General features: G+C 36.2%; 1 protein-coding gene and 1 long non-coding RNA gene across 5 annotated transcripts in view; one reads left to right on the top strand and one right to left on the bottom strand.

The window, feature by feature from the left end:
- Positions 1-24,033, bottom strand: part of vit (vitrin) — a 69,326-nt gene that overhangs the window by 9,779 nt on the left and 35,514 nt on the right. Inside the window, exons 7-19 of one of the 4 annotated variants that reach the window (XM_065250013.2) lie at positions 23,856-24,011; positions 23,625-23,657; positions 21,983-22,021; positions 21,850-21,903; positions 16,754-16,816; positions 16,631-16,666; positions 15,341-15,388; positions 6,628-6,702; positions 6,236-6,301; positions 5,804-5,866; positions 4,025-4,075; positions 1,990-2,049; positions 213-360 (exon numbers count right to left, since the gene is read on the bottom strand). In XM_065250013.2, coding sequence (XP_065106085.1) covers positions 213-360; positions 1,990-2,049; positions 4,025-4,075; positions 5,804-5,866; positions 6,236-6,301; positions 6,628-6,702; positions 15,341-15,388; positions 16,631-16,666; positions 16,754-16,816; positions 21,850-21,903; positions 21,983-22,021; positions 23,625-23,657; positions 23,856-24,011 — 892 coding nt within the window. The remainder of the gene's footprint in view (positions 1-212; positions 361-1,989; positions 2,050-4,024; positions 4,076-5,803; positions 5,867-6,235; positions 6,302-6,627; positions 6,703-15,340; positions 15,389-16,630; positions 16,667-16,753; positions 16,817-21,849; positions 21,904-21,982; positions 22,022-23,624; positions 23,658-23,855; positions 24,012-24,033) is intronic. The other 3 variants (XM_073812847.1, XM_065250019.2, XM_065250024.2) reach the window with 3 other exon arrangements.
- LOC135732138 (uncharacterized) lies at positions 12,414-14,990 on the top strand. The gene is made up of 5 exons (XR_010526712.1): positions 12,414-12,641; positions 12,822-12,906; positions 13,302-13,376; positions 13,999-14,056; positions 14,154-14,990. It is a non-coding gene; the product is annotated as an uncharacterized lncRNA (long non-coding RNA).

The following is a 24,033-nucleotide window of genomic DNA, read 5'->3' as shown; positions in this document are numbered from 1 at the left end:
TCATATTTAGCAGTAAATTATTGTAAATAAGTTTATACGTCTTCAAAGCTTTTACATGCTGTCAATGTGTTGATATTGTATGTTTCATTGTCTATCTAAACATTCAAAAAATATACTAGAGCTACACTTTACAGTAATAAATGCTAATTAGGTAATAATTTTTTATGAATATATATAATATATATATTTTAAGCCAGGGGACACATTATTACCCATACTGAATGATGCCCATCATGGGTCCAACAACACCAACATTCATGACCTGAGAGACCTCCACGAGAAAGTCTTTCTGAATCTTGAAGCGTCGTTTCCCAATGCTCCAGCTTCCATCCATTAGAAACGCCACATCAACTTTACAATCTACAAAAAAATGACCAAAGGAAAACATTTCAGGATACATATGTAACTGTGGTTCCCTGATTATGCTATGGGAACGCCCTTTGCTTGATTCTGTCTGAAGCACGTATGTGAAATCAGTCCAATGGTAAGATGATATGTCATAGGCGAGTGACATAGGAACAAGAAAGCTATAAAAGTGCATCCTACAAAGTATGGAAGGGAGACTTTCTTAGGGAACCATGGTTACATGTGTAACCTGAAACATTGGCTTTCAAGGGAACTTGTGCCATGTCGCAGAAGCTACACTATGGGAAAAATATAACAAAGCACCATGCTACTAAGTGCCTGTCTTTGTGTAGCCATCGTGCAGATCGTGCAAGACAAGCACCTGGGCCCCAGGTGTAGCAGCCACATCTAACTCATAGAACCAAACAAACGTGAGCAGAGAGGACAATCCTACTGCATCACAAACATCCTGAACTGTAGTCAGCAGGCCCTTAAGTCTGCCCATAGTAGAATGAGATCTGAAGACTATCAGTGAAGAAGTTTGTTTGGATGCCGCAAGACCTTTCTTGGACGAACCAAGGCTTACAAAAAGTTGCTCCGATCTCTTTCACGAAGAAGATCTGTGAACATATGTGCTCGCACTGGACACAAGTTAAGTTTGGTTCTTGTTCTGATCCCTAAATGGGAAGGACAGAAAGCCTGCAAGACAATGGACATCTAGTACAAAAAGCCTTAACCATCCCAGGTGCAAATTCAAGCATAGAAAGAGATCATTCTGCATTAAATGTTTCTGCAAAAACTCCAAAAATGTACCACTCGGGCAGTTAACTGGGTCATACAGCTGTTCACTGCACCAAGAAGTGAAGACTCTCCACCTTTAAGCATAAACCGTCTGCGTGGAGGGAGCTCTGGGGTGAAGAATGGTCTTCACAACCTTGGCTGGGGATGAAAAATTGCACCGCCTGCCATAGAGAAAAGGTCTCTCCTCAAAGGTTTTTCCCAAGGTGGGCTGTCGAGGAGAGACACCAAGTCCAGTAACCATATCCAGAACTTTCAGTAGCAGAGTGATCGTAGGAAATAAATAGCTCCTGCCTTGACAGGATGTCTTCTCCTTGATTCAGACATACAGGAATGTATGCTGATCTGCTTTAGGTCATGGGCCCAACGGCCTTCCATATCTGCTTCCCAGCCTGTGAGGGAGCATCTGTTGCAAGCGTAACGCGATGACCCTCACATCACCCTCAACACCGGCCACTGAAAAATACATATTTCATACTTCTACTTCTTCATGTTTCATTACCCCAGCTACTAAAACACATTTGGCAAATGTTTCAATGCTGCCAGAAAGTCTATAAGAGGGATCTGCCTCTCGAGACTGTCCTCTGATATACTGCATAAATTTTTGCTCGGTGCCCTGACTCAAACTGGCAGGATCCAACCTGGCTAATGTTAGGGTTAGGGTAATTGTCTCCCTCTTTGGATGCCCTTTTATAGCTTCCTGGTTCCTACGTCACCTGCCTATGACGCATCATCTCACCATTGAATTGATTTCACATACTTGAAAGCGATCAAAGACAGTCATAAAGTACACTATATGCTTTTAATAAGCTGTGACAGTCTTATAAGAACATAAAGGAATTTTACTTGGATCTCCTTCAGAGATGATCTCGGGAGCTCTGGCAGGTGTGTCCAGAACATCGATCCCTGGAGATGGGAAGATGTAGAGTTTACAAATTAGTTAAAGCCTGAGGGACATACTTGTGCTTAGGGGGTTACATGACTCTAATGCAATCTTCAAGATGTTTATCTCTTCTTGAAAAATGAGATGAATAATTTCTTTCAATTCTTAAACAAATATTTCTGATTCTAAAAACTGACTGGATGAGCCATGTTTGAGTTCTCTGTAAAAATGCCAACAAACACACATCTGTGATTACAAATTTTGTGAGATGCTGCTACATTTCTTGGCAGAAACAAACAATGAGAGTTTGTATTGTGCATCATGAGTCTGCCCACTGTTCCTGAGAAAAGTTCAGTTACATTTTCTTGCATGCTCTGAATGTTTGATCTGCCCTGCAGAGTGACAAATGTTTTGATACTGTAGCTGTGATTTCTCACAAGATACAGTGTGAAGTATGTTTTAATAAACAGCATACAGCACCTTAAAATAAAATATTTTGTCTAAATAACTAAATATCTGGAAGAAAGTTTACCTGCCACTGCATCATATCAGCAAACATTTTTAATGAATAATAAAATCAGCCCTTCTTCATCAGAACTTTCCAAAACTCTGAAGACAGACTTGTCCTTCCCAAAACAAGTTAGATTCATGCTTCATGGTCAATTTATCTGTTGAGTATACATGTCGTCAAAACCATCGGTCTAAGAAATGCTGCTCAAGACCAGCTTACGTTCATCTTAGATCTGATCATCAACATTATTAGCTACAAGTCCCTCAGTCCCACTACATGCCAATGGCGCAGCTGTGAATACAACAATTTGCAAGTTTGCATTACTTAATTGTAAATACATTTAGGAACAAAACTTCCTACGGAAGGTTCTTTCCACTATGGATGTATAGTTTTGACCTCTTTTATCTAAATCTAAAAGTGCTGATGGTCATAAATAAAACCTTCACATCACTCTTATGCCAGTGTTGGGCTAGTTACTGCTTGTAACCTTCCCGAGTCCATCCATAGCAAACAGCAAGCAAAAACTTTTTACCACGTATTAAGATTAAATATGCATGTTAACTCATAAAACATGTAATAGAGACATTTATCTATCTAGTCTATGATCACTCCAGACCAAAACAGAAAGATCCTTCACCTGAATCAAATGGGTTTAATTCAGGGTCCCATGATTCAGAAGGAGCCTGCAAACCATTCAGTTTGGTTTGTGTGTGAATGTCTGGCAAAGGTTTTAGAAACATGCCTGTGCTGCAACAATAAATTAACATTTACATATATATATTTAACAGAATTTTACACTGCAGTTCAAAAGTGTTGGGTCACTTAATAATAAAAAACAATAGCACAAATGTAACTATAGGAATTATGATGTAACAAAAATCAAAAATATGTCAATATTATATTTGATCATCTTCAGTGTAGTCATGCCTTTGCTAGAAGGTGCAAATCCATGTCATTTTATCAAGAAGTTGAGGTCTCAACCTGAGATAAATTCTATTCTGGGCTCTACATCTATTCTTGACTGCCTTTTTCTCATTATTCAGTCCAATTCACCCATTTAAAAAAAATATGAATATGTTGGCGCGTTTATGTTGGAAAACTTATGTTTTTCTCTTAATTTTAATAATTTAAACTACAAAGGTTTTCAAGATTATGAGAAACTTTTCAAGACATACATTTTATCAGTATGGGCATTTCCTTTCAATTCAAATCAGTCCCCTTGGCATTGCTGGCGCCATGTTCTACCATTGGGGCTACAGAAACATGCACAAGCACGCATTTTTGTATCCACAGGCATGCTTTATGTATCCCTCAAATATGTATTTTTGGGTATTTTTGTTATCATCCTGATCTATACCATCCCCAGTCGTTATGTAACAGTGACAAAATACAATCCTTAGACTTAGATTTTAATTCCTCAAACATATAACCATGTAGAAATTAGATCTCTGGGTTTTCATAAACATTGTGCATGTGGTTTTGAATACCTCTGTTGTGGGTCGTCTCTAACAGAGGCGTGTGGTCATCTGACTCAGGAGCTGGGAACAGAAATCAGGTAAAAATTAAGCTTTTTTCCAAAAAGACTTCATTTTAGAGATACTTCAGTTACACAATAACCAGACATAAGATACCCTGTACTTTTGAACAATATACAGCTTAGGACCCTGGCAAATAGAAAGAACATGAATCCGGACCGTTACTGTAATTTGTTCAGTAAATGTTACTTCTCATCAAGCAAAGTTCCCCCCAAAGTTCCATCTTTTACTCACTCGATGTTGTGTTGATGTAATGACACTAAGGGTTTGGTTATGAGAGCCTAAATTAGCTTCTGATCTTTCAGAAAATGGCAATGAGAATTGGCAAGTGGATATTGTGCTCTCTGTGCAGAAATGGGAGTTCCACTGGGTACTTTTGCAGTCTTAAACAGAGCAAATTTCTTTACAAAAATGAGAACACCAGAGAAAAGTGCCTTTCAAAGTCTTACTGCCGGTGTATTTCTGGATGTAGTTGTTATCACACTCCATCAGACGGCCACAAACACTGCTTCTGCTGTTTGAGTTGCCACCATGCTGCAAGCAACATCTTTGGATGGAAAAGTTACTTTCTGCAAGAATTTGTCCATCGGAAGGTTGCAGTCACGACCCGACCTAACCCATGACAATCTGCTGGTGGCGTAAGCAAAGGGTTTTGCCTGTAACTTTACTGTGTAAGTGGTGGTGTGGGCCAAGGTATGCAAGGCACCAAAAGAGCTCCACAAGGTTAGTTCTGATCCAGCACAGTTCCAGGAACTACACTCAGCAAACATAGCCCAAGGTGCTTTCGGTAGGATGTGGTCTCCATAGTTTTCTTTTCTCTGTAAGAGAAAAGAGCACTTCTCCAGCACAATTTTTATGGCTGCTCAGCTGGTAGTTTTATTTAAACAGAAAAGGTCGCTGTAGTTAACGCTTGTAATTACATTCCTTTCATTTCCTTGGGCATGAGAAGAGACTTGTTGCACTGTGAAGGTTACAACAAGGCTGAGTACATTATGAGGTGGTTCAGTCTTTGTAGCGTTTAGTATAGGGACCCATATCACTACATCAACACAACGTTAAAGTGAATGACAGATATGAAATGTCTCAGATATGATTGTAACTTCAATTAAACTGAGTGCTGAATGGCAAGGGTTCCCTCTCGGCTCCTCAGCACAGACCTGATTGAGTGGTCCACGCATCTCCTTTTATTTCAGTACTTTTATTATGCCACTGGTATTTTGATTTGTAGTTAAACCACTGTAACTACAAATTTACCATTGGTTTACATTGATTATTACAAATGGTAATTAATCACCAACAAAACTAATTTAATTTAAACCATCTTTGTTTACTCAGCTAGTATATAATTCTATATTTAATCATTTTTTTCACAGCTTCTGTGATTTCTTTTTCATGTAAAGTCACATTGAAACCTGTAGAACCATCTATAAAAGTGCATAGAAATAAATGTAGGTAATTTAATCATGTACAGTTAGGTTTGTGTTCTTCTTCTGTTGTCTTGTGTAGGTCCTTGGTTCTGTACAAATATTTATTCGTTTCAGCATGTATGTTTGTTACGACAATGGAACTACTCTGAAAAAATGTTTAATTTTGATTTCATATTTGTGTTCTGCATATATGCAGTACTACTGTATATTACATTATTTGATTCAGTCTCACCTATTTCTCAGGGGACTTAATTTACATTGTCATGGACATCTTGGCATGTATTTTTGTTTGAATTATACTTACAGTACTGTCCAAAGTGACTTAGCCAGGGTTCAGATTCTGTGTTATCAGGCCTTGAGTCATGTGCTGCAGGATAAAGCAGTTAGTAGAGCCTATTGCATTATGGAAAGATGTGTTAGCAAAGAAGCCAACCGATTACAAGCGGTAAAGAAAATAACTCATAACTTACCAGCTGTCTGTCTGATGTTCACAATACATTTAAAACCATACAGCTCAAACTACAGCATGCAAGCAACATATGCTACTGTAAATATTATCAGGAGTATCAGATGAACAGACTTAATTAACCATCATAAGAAGTATTTTACTGCTTAATAATTAAACACAATCTAAACTTAACTATTTAAATTGATATGACATAAACTCTGTATATTAAGTAGATTTGTAAAGGGTTTTTTATTTCATTTACTTCAGTGCAGTAAATGAGAAGCTTACCTGTAGAATCACCTGTGCTCATCTTGGTCCATGTATAGCCACTATTTGGCATGGAGTGGCTACTATCTGAACACAGAAAGTAAGATCATGGCATCAGGTTATCAATTCAATTTTCAATTCAATTCAGTTTATTTACCAGACTCATGTCCAAAAAAAAACACACAAGACAGGACAGATAAAAATAGAGAAAACATACAAACAGTTAAAAAGAGTAAATACAAAAATTAAAATACATACAAACATTTCAACCAATGCATTCCACAAGCTAATGTAATGGTTTTTACCATGTATATGTCTTTGGAATCTAAAATCATATTTACCCCTTGTATATTTATGAAGTGTTACAGTATGTTATTGAATTGGATATGAAACCAGCACAATGGTTCTGATACCTGTTGGTCTCCTGGTCCCAGACGACAAATCAGGTCGTGTGTTTACAGGGTGTGTCCAATCTCTTCTTGCAAATGCTGGATAGAGAGATTGAGAAAATACTTACAATCGATCACAAAGAAACGTTCACCAAGTGACTTTCAGTAGGGTCATCCACATTCAGGAACATCCATTTACATAAACAAATGACCATGGGCTAGTACCGAGGTTGTCAACCCTGGCCCGCAAGATCCACTTTTCTCTAAAGTTTTTAGCTGCAACCCTGATAAACATCTCAACGAACTTATCAAGGTTTTAAGGGTCTTCTTGTTGGACTTTATGCGGTGGTGCACAGACCGCGCTCCTCCATATGATGTCAAAGTACCACAAGAGCGATTTGAAAACATACAGAACTGTGTGTACTCAAATCGCTCTCGCTGTACTTTGATGAAAACTACTTAATCTATTCACAAGTTAATCCACACAAGTTGATGCATACACAGGTTGGGGCAGGGGCAATTTGGTAACTCTAATTCACCTAACCTTGCAAGTGTTTATTTCTGTGGGAGGGAACAGGAATACCCAGAGTAAACCCACACAGACACAGAGAGATCATGCAAACTCAACACATAAAGCCCACCTGAGCCGGGGGCGACCTTCGTGCTGTGAGTGAACACCGAGCCCATTACTCTTTACTACTTACTCATAATATGGTTTAAGTGATTTTATGGAATATGCTATACATAGTCAAGGTTGCACAAAGATCAAAGTTCACATTACTTTAAATACATTTAGATAGACAGATAGATTGATGTTGCTTATACAACCTTGATTTGTTTATTCCCCATATTTTAATATTGTGATTTGTGAAACCCCAATATGGCATTACTTTATCTGTTGCTCCAAAGGTTATGAAAAGATGAGAGTTTACTTTGTGTAGGAGAGAGTTTGCTGAGAATGTATATGAGCTACCAAATACGCTTCAGAAAGAGAATTTACTAAATAAATAAAAAATATGATCTTATAAGCCCAGTTTTATGCTCATTGTGTATATTGCGGTTTTGGCCCTTTAATAATTCCCTGAATATTAAAATCCTTAAAAGGCAGTAGGTTTAGGAAAAGTTTGCAATGCACTTTCCTGCTTTGCTCAGACACACCCCGCCAGTTTAAGTCTAAACCAAAGACTCATCTCTTTACCAAGCTTTTACCTAATTCTTGCCTAAATATTTTTATGCCGCAATAGTAAGCTTGACCCAAACCAAACGCACACATCCATTTTATTATATTTTTATTGTAACTTTTACACTGTGAGTGGCCTCTACACTAACATCATATCCATGTTTCATCCTCACGTTCCAAAGATTACTTAAGGTCAACATGTTGGGTCAACACACCCAGCTCCAGTTTAGCCGGATGTCCGTGCTACTGCTACCTAATGATGAATGTAGCCATAGCCAAAGACAACTAGAAGTGATGGAAAAATATAAGATGAACTTCTCTTCATAATACAGGCTTTTACAGCTGGTACTTCATAGTGAGAAAGAAAGATGGCGGGCTTCGTACAATTTTAGACCTGTGCCATCTAAACAGAGCCATCAGAAAATTAAGGTTTAAAATGCTAAAGGTCACTTACATTGTGTCACAAATCAGGTCTGAGGACTGGTTTTTGACAATAGATTTAAAGGACGCCTATTTTCACATATCGATTCTTCCTGCCCGCAGAAATTATCTCAGGTTTGCCCTTGGGGGTGTGACATGGCAATATCGGGTCCTCACCTTTGGCCTAGCTTTATCCCTGAGCACATTTACAAAATGTGTAAATGCTGCCCTGGCGCCATTGCGCCTCCAGGGCATCCGCATACTAAATTATATAGCCGATTGGCTAATATTAGCTCAGTCAGCACAGATGGCAGCACAGCATCGAGATGTTGTGCTTGCACTTCCGAGACACCTAGGGTTGAGGCTGAACACTAAGAAAAATATGTAAGTCCCAATGCAGGTGATCAAGAACAGATGTCCCCTGCTCGTGTCACTTCCGTTTTCACAGAAGTGAACAAAATGAGGCTAGGTCAATCACACACCAGCAAACATATCCAAAGACTGCTGGGGCTCATGGCGGCCGCAGCCAATATAATTCTGTTTTGTCTTTTGCACATGAGACCCCTACAGTGGGGCTCAAAACCAAGGGTTTTTCCCCAAGGGGAAACCCTTTTAGCATCTTCAGGGTTACGCGCTCATGTCTCCACATGAAAATGTTGTGTTTCTGTTGCACGGCCCGAAGTTAGGTGCAGTCTGTCAGTGCATGGCGTTATGGAAGGCCGTTCAGTCCAGGGCGCTAAAGCACTTTCTCCCAGCCCTGAGGGGCCACCATGTGCTTTTTCGGTCAGACAACAGTCTCTTACATAAACCATCAGGGGAAACACTATTTCTCACTTTTTCATTATTTCTTTTCGAATAGTATATCAAACGGGTAAAAACACACATCTTAAAGGTCCCATATTTTAAGGTTTTTTAGGGTTATAACTTATATTTTAGGTAATGATGTCCTTAAGAATATATATTTGCAGTTTAGTACCAAAAACCATCACTATATATTTTCAGCTCCTCTTTCAAGAGCTCTGCTAAAACAGGTCGTTTTGTCCTGTAATAAGAAATATTTGTGAGCTTCTCTTCTGATAGGCCTGTTGTTTTATGAGTAAAATAAGCAGTTGAAATAACTTTACCCATGGAATTACACTAAGTGTTAGTTTTTGTACACTAAATGTTAGGTTAGTAAACCAACAGACACAGAGACTAAGAGATTTTAACCTTACCATGTTTAACTAAAAAAAAAAAACAGACACCAACACGGCCGGTGTCTGTAACTTAAAGGGACAGTTCACCCAAAAATGAAAATTCTGTCATGATTTACTCACTCTCATGTTAATGGGGTCCGCGAACGGTTTGGTTACAAAACTTTTCTCAAAATATTTTCCTTTCTGTATATCAGAACAAAAAAAAATCATTCAGGTTTGTAACAACATGAGAGTGATTGAATGATGACAGAATTGTCATTTTTGGGTGAACTATCCCTTTAAGAAAACAAACAACTTCTGATTTTCAACAGATATCCTATCAAAACCGGTGGCTACCAAAGACTTTAATGGTACAAAACAACATGTAAGCATCTAGTTAGCAACATGTTAGCGTTGCATAACTGTTTACAATATATAATTTCAATTTTCTCTGGCTCCATAATGTAACTTAAAGTTAGGGCTGCATGATAAAACGCATGTGATTGTCTCGCGCACCTCTTCAGTAAAGCCGCTTCATTGATTAGTAGTAAATCACCATCAGCTGCTTTCAGAAGTGGCAACTGGCAGCCAGTTCTGAAAGCAGGTGATGCCGCTTTACTACTAATCAACGAGATGCGCGTGACAATTATGTGCAAGTTATCGTGCAGCCCTACTTGTGTTTTGGTGCCATTTTAAATCACAGCTACTTCAAGCAGGCTGTGTGCATTTGACTCTTAAATGACTGTTTTGACACTTATATGGTATTTACATAACCCCTAGACCTCAGTTAACATGTTACCACAAAATTTCAGATTTGACAATATGGGACCTTTAATGCTTACTCAAAACTTGTGTACACGAAGTGAAACCTGACATGAGATGTGACCGTAGCCACGGCTCCTCTCCATATTGATGAAGTCTTAACTTGAAACGACTGTACGCTAGGGGTTGAACGACTTCAAATTATTTAAAGTCGACTGTTATGACATCAAAGTCGAGTTGACGTCGACTAGTCGTTGATGTCAATCATACAAAACACAAGAGATGGGACTGCTTTGCAACATGCCACAATTTATTAGCAGAACATTAATGATGCTGATTATACAACTTAAATTTAAAAAGTTATACAAATCATATGTTGCAACTTAACTTTAACAATGCAACAATAACTCCCATTTTAAAGCATTTTTTATCGATGCATGTCGGCATAACAATGCTAAAATTATACAGCTATGTTGCAACTTAACATTAACAATGCAACAATAAATAAAAAAGTATAGGGATTAATGCGACTAGTCGACGTCAAGCTTAAAGCGTCATGACTTTGCATTAAGGTCGACTAGTCGACTAGTTGGTTCAACCCCTACTGTACGCAAAGTTTTCTGTCGTACGCTCATTTAAAAAATAAGGCCCATTGTTTCTCATCAACATTTTCAGTGTTCTGCTTTAAAATGTATTCAGTAAAGCTGCTTTGCAACAATGCAAAATTGTGAGAAGTGCTTAAAAAATACCTTTGAATAAAAAAGTGCTGGTTAATCAGATAAGGTTGTTGGTTAACCCATTGCAATTTTTTTCTTTTTTTGTTGCAACTATGACGTTATGGCGTAATGATTACTATTTGCAAAACCGTAGCTTCACCACAGCAATCATAGTTTAATCATGGCTTTTGTAGCACAACCATGGTTATTTTGTGGTTAACATGGTTTAAATATGATAACCATGTTTTTATGGTATTGCCTATAGTAAAACCATGGTTAATCTTTATAAGAGAAGAAGGTACAACACAACATACTGTATGCTTGTGTAAAGCAATGCTGGTGTTCTCAAAGGAGACTCACACAATAAACATAATATTGATCTTTTAAACCTGATCAGTTCTGCTGTAGCTTTGACTCTAGATGCCTACATAGATAGTGGATCAGGTGTGTAGTTTAAACTGTACAGTATGTAGCATCATCACACATGCAGACAGGTCCCAGGTCAAAAAGACGTAGTATTTAATGTATTAAAAATATACTTAAAATACAAATAGTATGTTTATAATACATTTGTATTTCCAACATACTTATTTGAAGTGTATTAAAAATACGTTAAATTGCATTTAAACATATTTTTTAAAAGTATACTAGAAGTACACTGGTAATAAATATATACTTAAGTACATTTTTAAGAAATATGCTAAACTTAAGAATATTTTTAATGTATTTATATTAAGTGTACTAGAAGTACATTGGTAATAAATATATACTTAATTACATTTTAAAGAAATATGCTAAACTTAAGAATATTTTTAATGTATTTGTATTAAGTGTACTAGAAGTACATTGGTAATAAATATATACTTAATTACATTTTAAAGAAATATGCTAAACTTAAGAATATTTTTAATGTATTTATATTAAGTGTACTAGAAGTACATTGGTAATAAATATATACTTAATTACATTTTAAAGAAATATGCTAAACTTAAGAATATTTTTAATGTATTTGTATTAAGTGTACTAGAAGTACATTGGTAATAAATATATGCTTTATTACATTTTTAAGAAATATGCTAAACTTAAGAATATTTTTAATGTATTTATATTAAGTGTACTAAAAGTATGCTGGTAATAAATATATGCATAATTACATTTTTAAGAAATATGCTTAACATAAATGTACTTCTAGTGAAGTTTTAGTATATTTGGATAAAACATACTTTTTTCAAAACATGATTCATTAATTGTAATAAAGCTAACATTGAACTTTCCTCAAGCATTTCAACATTATATCATTCCGATTGCATAATAAACTATTTTTTCAAAGATTTGCTTAAAATCTTACGTTTGCTAGTGTTTATGTTCAAACAACACACGTGACAAACATTATATCATTCCGATTGCATAATAAACTATTTTTTCAAAGATTTGCTTAAAATCTTACGTTTGCTAGTGTTTATGTTCAAACAACAAACGTGACACACGTGACTAAACCTGATTGGTTGTTGTCATAGTAACACGTCACGGTGCTATTTGAAAGCTGTAGTTGTTCAGTGAGTTCAGTTCACGAGGTGCATGTGGTTGCTTGCGTTAAACGTATAAACTGTTAAATTAGATGGCGACTCTGCATTAAACGTATTTATTTAATTAATCGGCGATCGTATTTCACCAGAGGACTAAGATAAAACAACTCGATTTAAAATATGAGCAGTTTTAGTGGATCTGACGTCGAGGGAAAAAGTATTTCGCTTTTTGTTTGGAGATGAACGAGACAACACGAGGGTGATGACAGATTTTCGCATTTCTTTATTAAGTAAACATTAAATTACATTTAACCCAGCTTCTTTATGTAACGTTATGTCTGTGTTGCGTGTGGTAATTTGAACATGTTTATTTTCTGACTAAAGTTAGGCATTTCTCTTAAGCATTTCAGAAATCATTAAAACCTTTCTTTTTTTTTAGCACAGCGACATAAATATGACCAACCAGATCCCAAGTAGACAGGAACAAATGAAGATATAGCGCATAGAAATACTTATTCTTGGTGGTAAGTTTGTTGTTGCTATTTGTTTTTCACGTTTAAGTTTTTCTAATGTTTCTCTTGCAACGCTAACGTTAGTTTAAAATGAATGTTTGAGCTGTCTTACCTGAAAATGATATGACCATATGGTTATTATAACTCCAGTAATGTTCAATGGCTAATGTTTATATCAGTTCAATCTTGACAACCTTATTGTCTTTTTGTATATTTTTTAATGTATTTCTAATTACATATGGACATAAAAATGACATTGTAAGAAGGGATACTTTATGAGAGATTGTAAAACTGCCGAGGCTGGGTTTGATTATATTATATTGTCTTAATATATTGTACTCGGGGTAAATAATTCTTAAAACGAAAACAAATCATTAATCATCATTTACCTGCCTGTTGTTTTTCAGATCAACTGCTATTGACATTTTTGAATCGGGGCAAATGTGGAGTGAAGAAAAACGTTTGCAACACATCCATTCCAGGTGGCTAATTTCTGTCCTTTTGAATTATTCTTGTAAAAACCGTTTGTTTTTATTGTAAAGCTGTAAGGGACTTGGCCTAGTCATCCTTGAATATACCATTTGGCAGGGCACCAGACTAACTTTTTTTACTAGGAGCACAGTGGCCCCCAACTGAAAATTTTAGGGGTGCAACCAGAAAATTAAGGGGCACACACGGTAAAACAACATGCTAACCAAATATTCACATGTCTACTAATTTATACTGTATTACTAATAAATACTTTAATTATAGATTCAGAAAGTACAATGTACTTTTTCAAATTCAGTGTCAAATCACAAAATAAAGGTCAAATTTGCTGGTCACACATATGCGACCGGATGTAAAATTCAGTGGCACACTCTCAAATTTTGGTGGCCACCATTTGATAGCAGTCTGGAGCCCTGTTTGGCATTATTTCTGATTTCCTTAAATCTCCTTAAACAGAGGTGAAGCTTAAGTTTGCAAGACCACAATAGACAAACAATGGAAAATGATCTAGGTTCAAATAAAACACAATTATCAATGTAAAACATGTCCTGTAATACACACAGGTTGCTTTATTTCATGAGCCTGTTCTAATCCTATCTTCATTCCCACTTGTAGAGTGCTCTGACAGATAAAACTGACACACTTGATGAGGACACAGTCAAAGCTTTAAAAGGTAAACTGAGAAGTTAACAAAACTTCCATACATGCATATCTATGCCAATTATTCATTCATTATTGGTTAATTGGTATATTCTGTTTCCTTTTCACAGCCCGTGTGATAAAGCAGTCTTCAATTACTACGGTGTCTGAATTGCAAGAAGAAGTCACCCTCCACTTAAACATGTGACATCTAAACTGTTTTGTGTTTTAGTTCAGCTTTTTATAGGTTTATCTTAAGTTGGTTAAAGGCAGAGTGCACTATTTTTGAAAGCCAATGTTAACATTTGAAATTACCTAAACAAACATGTCTCTACCCCAATAGAATCTGGACCTTCTTTTGATAGAGCCACCACACACATACGCAACCCCGGCAAGGATGTCGGTTAGTAGACACGCCCCTTACTGCTGGTTGGCTACAAGTGTGTTTTGGTAGTCGGCCCAATTTCCTTTTCCAAAGCGTTTTTCAAACATTGTGCACTCAGTCTTTAAATTGCACTTAAAACATTTTTTTTTCAGTAACTTTTTATGCAGAGAATTACATTATGATTATTATATAATCATTGCTTATGAATATTTAGTGATTGCATATTCATAGTGTACTTTTCATTAATACATTTAATGTTAATGTTGTACAATTTGATAGAAGTAGCTCTGTAATTGCATTTCTCTGATATTTGTTTTATATTGTTTCTCTTTGGTCAAGAGATTATGTATGTCTCTGTGCTTGATTAATTTAATTTAGGTATTTTTGTAATGTACACAACACAATATGAAGTATATTAAATTGTTCTGTATTCAAAATCTGTGTATGTGTCTTAATATTTAATGATTTTAATATAACATTTTAAATATTAAAAACAGCTTTATAATAAAATAGTAGTATAATGCTAATACATTTCTATTAATGTAATGCTAGTATATTTCTAATATGCTGAAGTACTATTAAAGTGTTCTTAAAGCACAGTTAAATTAAGCTTTAAATGTATTCTAACTGTATTTTTAAGTGTATGAGAAGTGCATTTCAAATAAATTTTAAAGAAGTACACTTAAATTGCACTAAATATATTTGAAGTTGTTCCAATTTAACACAATTTCATTATATTAAATATAATGCAAATAGATTAAAATTGACTTTAAATATATATTGAAATGCATTTAATATATTTGAAGTGGGTTCAATATAATACATTTAATATGCATTTAGTATAGTAGCTTTTAAATATATTAAGTATGTCCCAAAAAAATACTATTTAAATATATTTCTTTTTCACCTGGGGTGTCATCTGTTGATACTTACTGGGATTAGACTGCGCCGTATGCTGTGGTGTCTGCACACGACCGTAAGCTGCACAATGATGAGAAAGAGAGAAGAACCCTAAAGTTAATGTCTGCAAGTGCGTTTCAACTGAATAAATTAATGATGTTCACCTGAACCAGAAGAAACCTGTGGCTGCCTGCGCACCGCAACATTTATTTACACCACATTTACACCTGTGTTTTGACACTATTTATCTCATCAAATTACTTCTTTGGAAAAAAGGAGGTATGGCAATGGTTTCTGATGTTAACAAAGAACTTTGCAACATCCTGAAGAAACATAAATCTCTCATACATGGGAAAAATAATACTTGAAAAAGCAGTCTGAGCTCCTTCAGTGAACTTAGTGAAAGCTGCCATCAGTCTGGCTACGGGAGGCCAGTTTAGTGCCGATCTATCTGGTTGATAAGTAAATCAATCTAACCTAGAAACAAGCACAGATCATTGCGCATCTTTAAACAGCGCTCACGTCTGATTCATTAAACTTTCATATGCGTCCAATTCCATTGCACGAATGAATGGGTGTTAAAAAAATGTAGCGGATAAAAACTATTATTATTTTAATATTACATGCATATAAATGAAGCCTTGCCCCTAGAGTTCATGACATGAAGAAAAGTAGCCCGGTCACGCAGAGGAATGTTTTCATGGATACTAAACTTTGACCATTCAAGTTCACACATAGCTTGAAAAGCAATATAAAAGGAAGTTGGGAAATAATGTGGTTTGGAGCCAGATCACTAAAGAGAAATTGGTCTTACACCAAACCGCCAACATTGCAATTAAATAAGTATATAATTAATCAAATAATAAATTATTAAATATTAAAATTATTATTATATAAGTATTTAATAAATATCTAACTGTAATATTTTATTTTTCTTAGTCTTACAGTATATATACCTATACACAATTCACCATATCAGAGCTGTGTAATAAAATATTTTTTATGATAAAATATTCTGCATTGATGCATAAAAATATAAATAAGTGTATATAAATATCATTCCTTATATGTAAATTTCATTGCAGGTTCTGCATATAAGTGCAGGTAGAATTGGTAAATTAAAGGAACACTCCACTTTATTTTCCAGCTCCCCTTGAGTTAAACAATTGATTTTTACCATTTTGGAATCATTCAGGTGATCTCCGGGTCTGGTGGTACCACTTTTAGCATAGCTTAGCACAATCCATTAAATCTGATTAGACCATTAGCATTGCGCTTAAAAATAACCAAAGAGTTTCAATATTTTTCCTATTTAAAACTTACCGGGATTATGTTGTGGTGTCTGCACACGACCGTAAGCTGCACAATGATGGGAAAGAGAGAGACGAACCCTAAGTTAATGTTTGCAGTGCGACTGTTTCAACTGGATAAATGAATGATGTTCACCTGAACCAGAAGAAACCTGTGGCTGTCTGCGCACGCCAACATTTGTTTCTGCTCTCTGTACACCTGTGTTTTGACACAAGCATACATCAAAACTTAATTCAGTAAAACGTAAAAACCAAACACAACTTTGGTAAGAAGAGGATTCAGTTAACTCTTTCCCCGCCACTGACGAGTTAACTCCTCAATTAGAAACAGGGGTAGCTGCAGCTTGGAGTAATGGGCGTGGCAAGAGGTATGGGCGTGCCAAGAGGTAGGGACGTGGTAAGAGGTTTCTCATTGGTCAAATGAGCTTCCTTCTGGCAACTGCGTTGGCCAATCAGCAATAACCATAGTTACACGTCATTTCCTTTAGACGGAAAGAAGGCGGCGGAGGTAATACATGTGCAATATAATTTGTTGGTCTCTTTGCTTGACATCTGTCAGCTTTGGAAATGATTTAATTGTTGTTGACAGACACGTTACGGTGAGAAGAATTAATGACTGCATTTGCATCGAAGACATCAGTCGGCGATATATATCGATGTCTGTTCTGTGCTCTCATTTTTTTTGACTTTGTGAATATCACAAGATACACAGTCATTTGCAAAGCCGTAGACTTCGCACGGATCGTTATGAAGGGGGTCTTCACTAAGCTTTCTATTCCGATAGAGAGTTTGATGGTTTCTGTTCTATGGACTGCTACTATAGTATGAATCAGTGAAGGAATGAGTTTTGACTTAGAACACAAGCCTTTGAGGACAAATTCAATTGACGTTTAAAAAAATAATTGTAAAAATGACCACTGAATAAATGTTTTTTGGATAAAATGGTGTTTGTTTTGCTTAATTGATTAATGTCATCTAAAAGAAGTTTATTAAACCGTTTTTACTGTATTTTATAATTATATGGTCAGTGTTTGATCAAACACGTATATATATGTATGCCTTTATGCAGCAAAAACATTTGCGGTACCATTATTATAAAATAACATTACTTTTAGTTTGTTTGTACTGTAAATTAAAGTACAAAATTAGTTTAACTTTAATAGTGTCAGGAGACATTTTTATCTTTAAAATAATAATTTGTTTTTTAATGATTTTTTTATTTTTTTTATTAAGTTTAATTACAGACATTTCAAGTGTAATGCAATAAAAAACAATGAATACAAAGCTCAAAATGTGTAATTCAAAGAATAACAATAACAAGTATAAAATGAACAATACAAATAAATACAAAAATAAAAGTTTATGAATCAAGGTAGTTATAGATATTTCAAAAACTTTGTTTTGTGATCTCATGTTTGAAAGGGTTTCAAAGTATACAGTGAGATCAGTCTTAAAGGTGCCATTTGTAATAATTGAGGTAAAAGATTTAAAAAAAATGAGCTACACGCATCAAAAGAATGAGAAGAAATAAGGGCAAAGATGTCATTAAAAAAATGACAAGGTATAGTGCTGCAGAAATATCAATCTGAATTAGCATGCTAAATTACTAGCTACAGCCCGACTGGTGTTGTAATACCAGTTTCGACCATGGGAGGCGGTATGCGGGCCACGCACATAACCACCAGCCAAACTGCAATACACGAATAAGTCGCATGTGTGGGAGTACAGCCCTCTACTACTACCGCTGCGTCCGAAAACTAAGGCAGCTGACTTGTTGGCTTAAGATTCATGAAGGCAGCTCAGAGAAATGCAATTCGGACAGCCATGGATTCGGACATGCCTTGATGCCTTCCTGCCTTGCAATAGGGGTTTCGGACGTATTTCAGTTCAGGGAAGAGAGCGGAAGAATGGCTAAAGCAAGAGACATTTACCACTACCACAAACATTTGCTGCAGGGAACAACACGCTCGGAATCACAAATAAAATATGATAAATAAAGTAACCGAACCAGAGTAAATACTGGCACTGCTTTTCATCGCTGGAGACCACTAATGGACATGAAAGAAATGAGGTTCGACTCCGAAATGACAACATTTCTTTTCGATTGGTAAGTAAGATGCTGTTAGTATTTCGCTAGAAGTTCACTTATAATAGGCATTGTGATAAACTATGCTCAGCTTGTACATGAACTACGGCTTTGTGCAGTAAATGTGGCTCCATCTGAAAGCAGCTGATGGCGATTAACTTTTAATCAAGAAACCGGCTTCACTGACGAGAAGCGCAATGACTATCGCATGCAAATTATTGCGCATCCTTAGCTGTTAACGTTTAACGAAACGTAGCGGAAAACATTGCAATTTTAATGAGACCGAATGTTTTTTTTGTGACTAATGATAACTTAGTTGCTAATGTAAATCAAACTTGATATATGCTGCTAAATTTGCAGCTGCTAAATTAAAATAGACCAACTCACTTTTCTGGAGGTATACTGCCCCCGTCTGTTTGGAGTGTGGAGTATGAATTGATTTTTTTTGGGCGGACATGTTAAATGGTCCCTTTAAAGGTAATATATAAAAGGGTTTCTTTTATTTGTCCTATGCATATAAAATAAACTTCGCCAAAATAATTTAATTATATAATTTTGTTTTTCAGAAAAATATGGGTTTTGGAAACAAAGTAAAATGTGAGGTTCTAAATTCTAATTCTAGGAGTTTCTATGTTAGGAATATATATTTTAAAGTCAGTCCAAAATTAAATAGAAAAAGGGCAATACAAAATAAATGTTTAATATCTTCAAGTGATGTGTTACAAAAAGTAAATTTATCATAAACAGTATTAATGTTTTTTAATGAATGATCCTAAAAAAGTTGCGGTGGCAATGACGTCATGTAACCCGCGTCATACAGAAGGTTTCAAAGGTAAAGTACTTTTGAATGTATTCCCTCATTATTGCTTTTTTTACAGTGAAAGAAATGTATTTTGTCTTTTATAATTATTTGTGTAATTAGCGATTAAGTTTATGGCTCGCTTTTATGTGGATCAGGAAGCTTTTCGCGTCCAATTGAAAAGACCTTACGGCATGCCCATTCCATATGGCACGCCCCATTTCTTTCTGACCTTATGGCACGCCCATTGCTCAAGTCTGCAGTTACCTCTACTTACTCAATTAAGAGAAAATGCTTCCCTGCCAATGACAAGTTTTTCCGGCAAATCATATTTCCGCTATTATCCACCAGATGGCGCTCTTACCCAAATTATAAAACCTGGAAGCAGTCCCTTGTCAAACACTTCAAAGTCCATGTATGTTTTGATATTTGTTAAGAATCTGATCTCTATAAAAAATCTTCACAAAAAAGCAATTATCTCAGCTTTTTGCTCAAAATTTTGTATTTTTGAAGAAACCTACACATATTTGAGAGGTAATAAAAGAAAAGAAATAAAGGTAGGTATTAAACCTTTTTTTGTTTGAAAGCAGAGGGTCTTTTTTATTATGGAAGGCATTAAACTACCTGGTGCTGGCTGGCAACTTTATAAAAAAAAGCTGGCAGGGAAAAGAGTTAAGAATGTGTCAGAAGCTTCATACCATGTTTGGCGAGAAATAAACAATGCCTTCAAAATGAATTCACAGAAAATACCAGAGTTGTATAGTACTTAACTATTATAACTTTCCTCAAGTAAATTTTTCAAGTATCTGTACTTTATCAAGAGTGTTTTTGTTTGATAAACTTTTACTTCACTACATTCCGATGCACAATACTGTACTTTTTACTCGACTACATTTGTTTTGTTTACCGTTAACACTTAAAGTAACTTGTAGCCAATAATTTTATCATTTAAAACTCATCTTTGAACATCATAATAGCACATATATATTTTTTTAGCTGTCACAGTAATTTCTTCATGCTTTAAAACTGCTTGAATGTAACTCTAAACCCTTGCCTCATGTAGTAGGTCTGTGAATACGCCTCTACTTAATCACACAGCTCGGACCATAGATAAGAATATACAAATTAGTTCCCACCTCTATTCTTTTGCAGCACGTCAGACCATAGATATATATGTAAATAGATGCTACATTCGGCAGTTTAGACACATTACTGCTAAGTTTAGACTCACACAGTGCATACGTGAACTGTGAACGTACATTTTTTGGAACCCCAAGTATGCAGGCACACACACATGTCAGAGAGAAAGAAACCCCAGTGGCCTCGCAACCAATTTGGTTCACTGCTCCATTTATTTTCATCTGTTATCTGAATGAAAATAAACCTACCGCCAGACAGTCACATAGAGGAGGGGTTGGAAATGAACTCGATGCACACACGTAAGATAGTTTGGGTCTTCTTCGGTCCTTTTGGCAAAAGCATAAATTTTAAATTACTCCGAGACCCCTGGACGCTAATATTATAACCAACCTGTGTCCAAGCCACCCGTGAAACTTTTAGACCCGAACCCGCTCGGGTCCGACCTCTGGTTTTCAGATCTAAGTGGACCCGTGAAGACCTCTAGTGCAGTGATCATTTCAACGCCGAGACAATGAGGCATCCATACATAATACAGTATCTAAGACTCTTGAACTGATTCACACGTTCAACTGTGTTGATAATTGGGTACATGTTGGGTACAGGACTTTGAAAAACCAAAGCAATTGTAAACCGCGGGAATGAGATTTCCAATTTTATAGAGAAACCATTAACTGAAAACCTGACCCGCTTATATACGCTCTCAAAAATGGTTAACAGGACTGACTGTATAGGCTTCTCCTAAACCTATGTTTAGAATTTCATTAAAATCTAGAATTATTTTATGTAAACTTTTACTTTTAGATAAACTTTAATTTGAGTAAAAGTAATTTAGGATTAGATTTTTATGTAACTTATTAAGTTTTAAAAGATATTAAATGTGAAATGTTTTGGAATAAAAAGTATGATTTTATGCTTCAGAATATATTGAAGTAAAAGAAAAACATCCTGATAAAGTAACAATACTTGAGTACTTCACACTTCTGTTTAAGGCAGACTATTGAAACACTACATGGATAGAGCAAAATTACAACATTAAATTGTGCTAACTGTAATTTCAAGTTACTAATAGTCTACTTATGTTCTCATATAAGAATACATCTATTCTGTGCTTCCCAGAAATCCAAACCCATCTACCCTAATTCTATCCTTTTCTCAATTCAACAGATACACAGACAAACACTTAAAGTACACAGAAACTGTGGTTTACCTGAGTTTGTTCGGGGTACGAATCTATTGGCATAGACGGAGCCGCTTCTAAACGCTTTAGACAGATGTTGTCATGGTTAGAATTACAGATAGAGAAAGTACGCAGTACAGACAGTGTAAAAAGCAGGACGTACCTTGCATGGGACCTTTTCCTTGGACGCTCTGTGACTGTCCTACAGTCAGTGTTTAGATACAACATTAAGATTGTAAACAGAGAATAGAGCTGATATAGAGCAAATATAAAGCTGAGATAGACAGGAAATGCTCAATGGAGCAGATTTGGGAAATATTAAGCTGATATAAAGTTTATATAGAGCAGACAAAGAGCTGATAAACAGTTTATATTAAGAAGATATCGAATACGCATAGAAGAGAAAATAAAGATTATACACTCACCTAAAGGATTATTAGGAAAACCTTTTCAATGTCAGAGTGGGAAAGAAGGGTGATTTAAGCAATTTTGAGGGTGGCGTGGTTGTTGGTGTCAGACGAGCCGGTCTGAGTATTTCACATCTGCTCAGTTACTGGGATTTTCACGCACAACCATTTCTAGGGTTACAAAAATGGTGTGAAAGGGAAAAACATCCAGTATGCGGCAGTCCTGTGGGCGAAAATGCCTCGTTGATGCTAGAGGTCAGAGGAAAAATGGGCCGACTGATTCAAGCTGACAGAAGAGCAACTTTGACTGAAATAACCATTTGTTACAACCGAGGTATGCAGCAAAGCATTTGTGAAGCCACAACACGCACAACCTTGAGGCGGATGGTCTTTAACAGCAGGAGACCCCACCAGGTACCAAGAGGCTACAATTTGCACAAGCTCACCAAAATTGGCCAGTTGAAGACTGGAAAAATGTTGCCTGGTCTGATGAGTCTCGATTTCTGTTGAGACATTCAGATGATAGAGTCAGAATTTGGTGTAAACAGAATGAGAACATGGATCCATCATGCCTTGTTACCACTGTGCAAGCTGCTGCTGGTGGTGTAATGGTCTAAGGGATGTTTTCTTGGCACACTTTAGGCCCCTTAATGCCAACTGGTCATCTTTTAAATGCCACAGCCTACCTGAGCATTGTTTCTGACCATGTCCATCCCTTTATGACCACCATGTACCCATCCTCTGATGGCTACTTCCAGCAGGATAATGAACCATGTCACAAAGCTCGAATTATTTCAAATTGGTTTCTTTAACATAACAATGAGTTCACTGCACTAAAATGCCCCCCCCCAGTCACCAGATCTCAACTCAATAGAGCATCTTTGGGATGTGATGGAACAAGAGCTTTGTGCCCTGGATGTGCATCCCACAAATCTCCATCAACTGCAAGATGCTATCCTATCAATATGGGCCAACATTTCTAAAGAATGCTTTCAGCACCTTGTTGAATCAATGTCATGTAGAATTAATGCAGTTCTGAAGGAGAAAGGGGGTCAAACACAGTATTAGTATGGTGTTCCTAATAATCCTTTAGGTTAGTGTATATAAACAGGAAATCAAGCTGATTAAGAGCACCTATTGAATTGATATTGAGATGATATCGGTTGATAGAGAGTTGATTTAGAGATTTTCTAATTTCATTGTTTATTTTATTTTAAACTTTAATTTTAAATTTATTATATTAAAAGGAAAGGAAACGTAAAGAACTCAAAAGTGACAAAAACGTTAAAATACACTGTGTGTAACCAATAAAAGCGTAAGAGAACATTAGTAATAATCCATCACACCAGACTGTTAGAAACACCCAAAAACAGAACTGAACTGAACCTCTGAACTTACGTGCTAAAGCGCTGAAATACGGATGACTGCTCCCTGGATCAGAGACAGATTTGTTTTAGGGATAAAGAAAATAAGAACGAGCAGGAACCTGTTAATTTATGCAGCCATATGTCCATTTAATGCTGTGGTACTGACCCAGAATCAAAGCTCTGAAATTACTGTTGCCATTTAAAAAACTCTTGAAGTTCAGGCAACACAACCCATTAAACAAAAAATCATCCTTTAGCTCACCTGCTTCCCGAACCTTATGAAAAGTGGCTCGTGGCTTGGCTGATGTTGTGGTGGGCTGGGCTGTGGTGGTGGTCGTGGTGGTGGGAATTGTCACGGTTGTGGTTGTGGGAGGAGCTGTGGTTGTTGTGGTGAAGATGGGCTCTGTGTAGTCTGGTGCTTTGGAAAAAATGGATAGATG

The sequence above is a fragment of the Paramisgurnus dabryanus genome, chromosome 20 (assembly GCF_030506205.2).
Source record: "Paramisgurnus dabryanus chromosome 20, PD_genome_1.1, whole genome shotgun sequence".
NCBI lineage: Eukaryota > Metazoa > Chordata > Actinopteri > Cypriniformes > Cobitidae > Paramisgurnus > Paramisgurnus dabryanus.
Note: the sequence above shows the minus strand (reverse complement) of the source record. Positions and strands in the feature narration are given on the sequence as shown.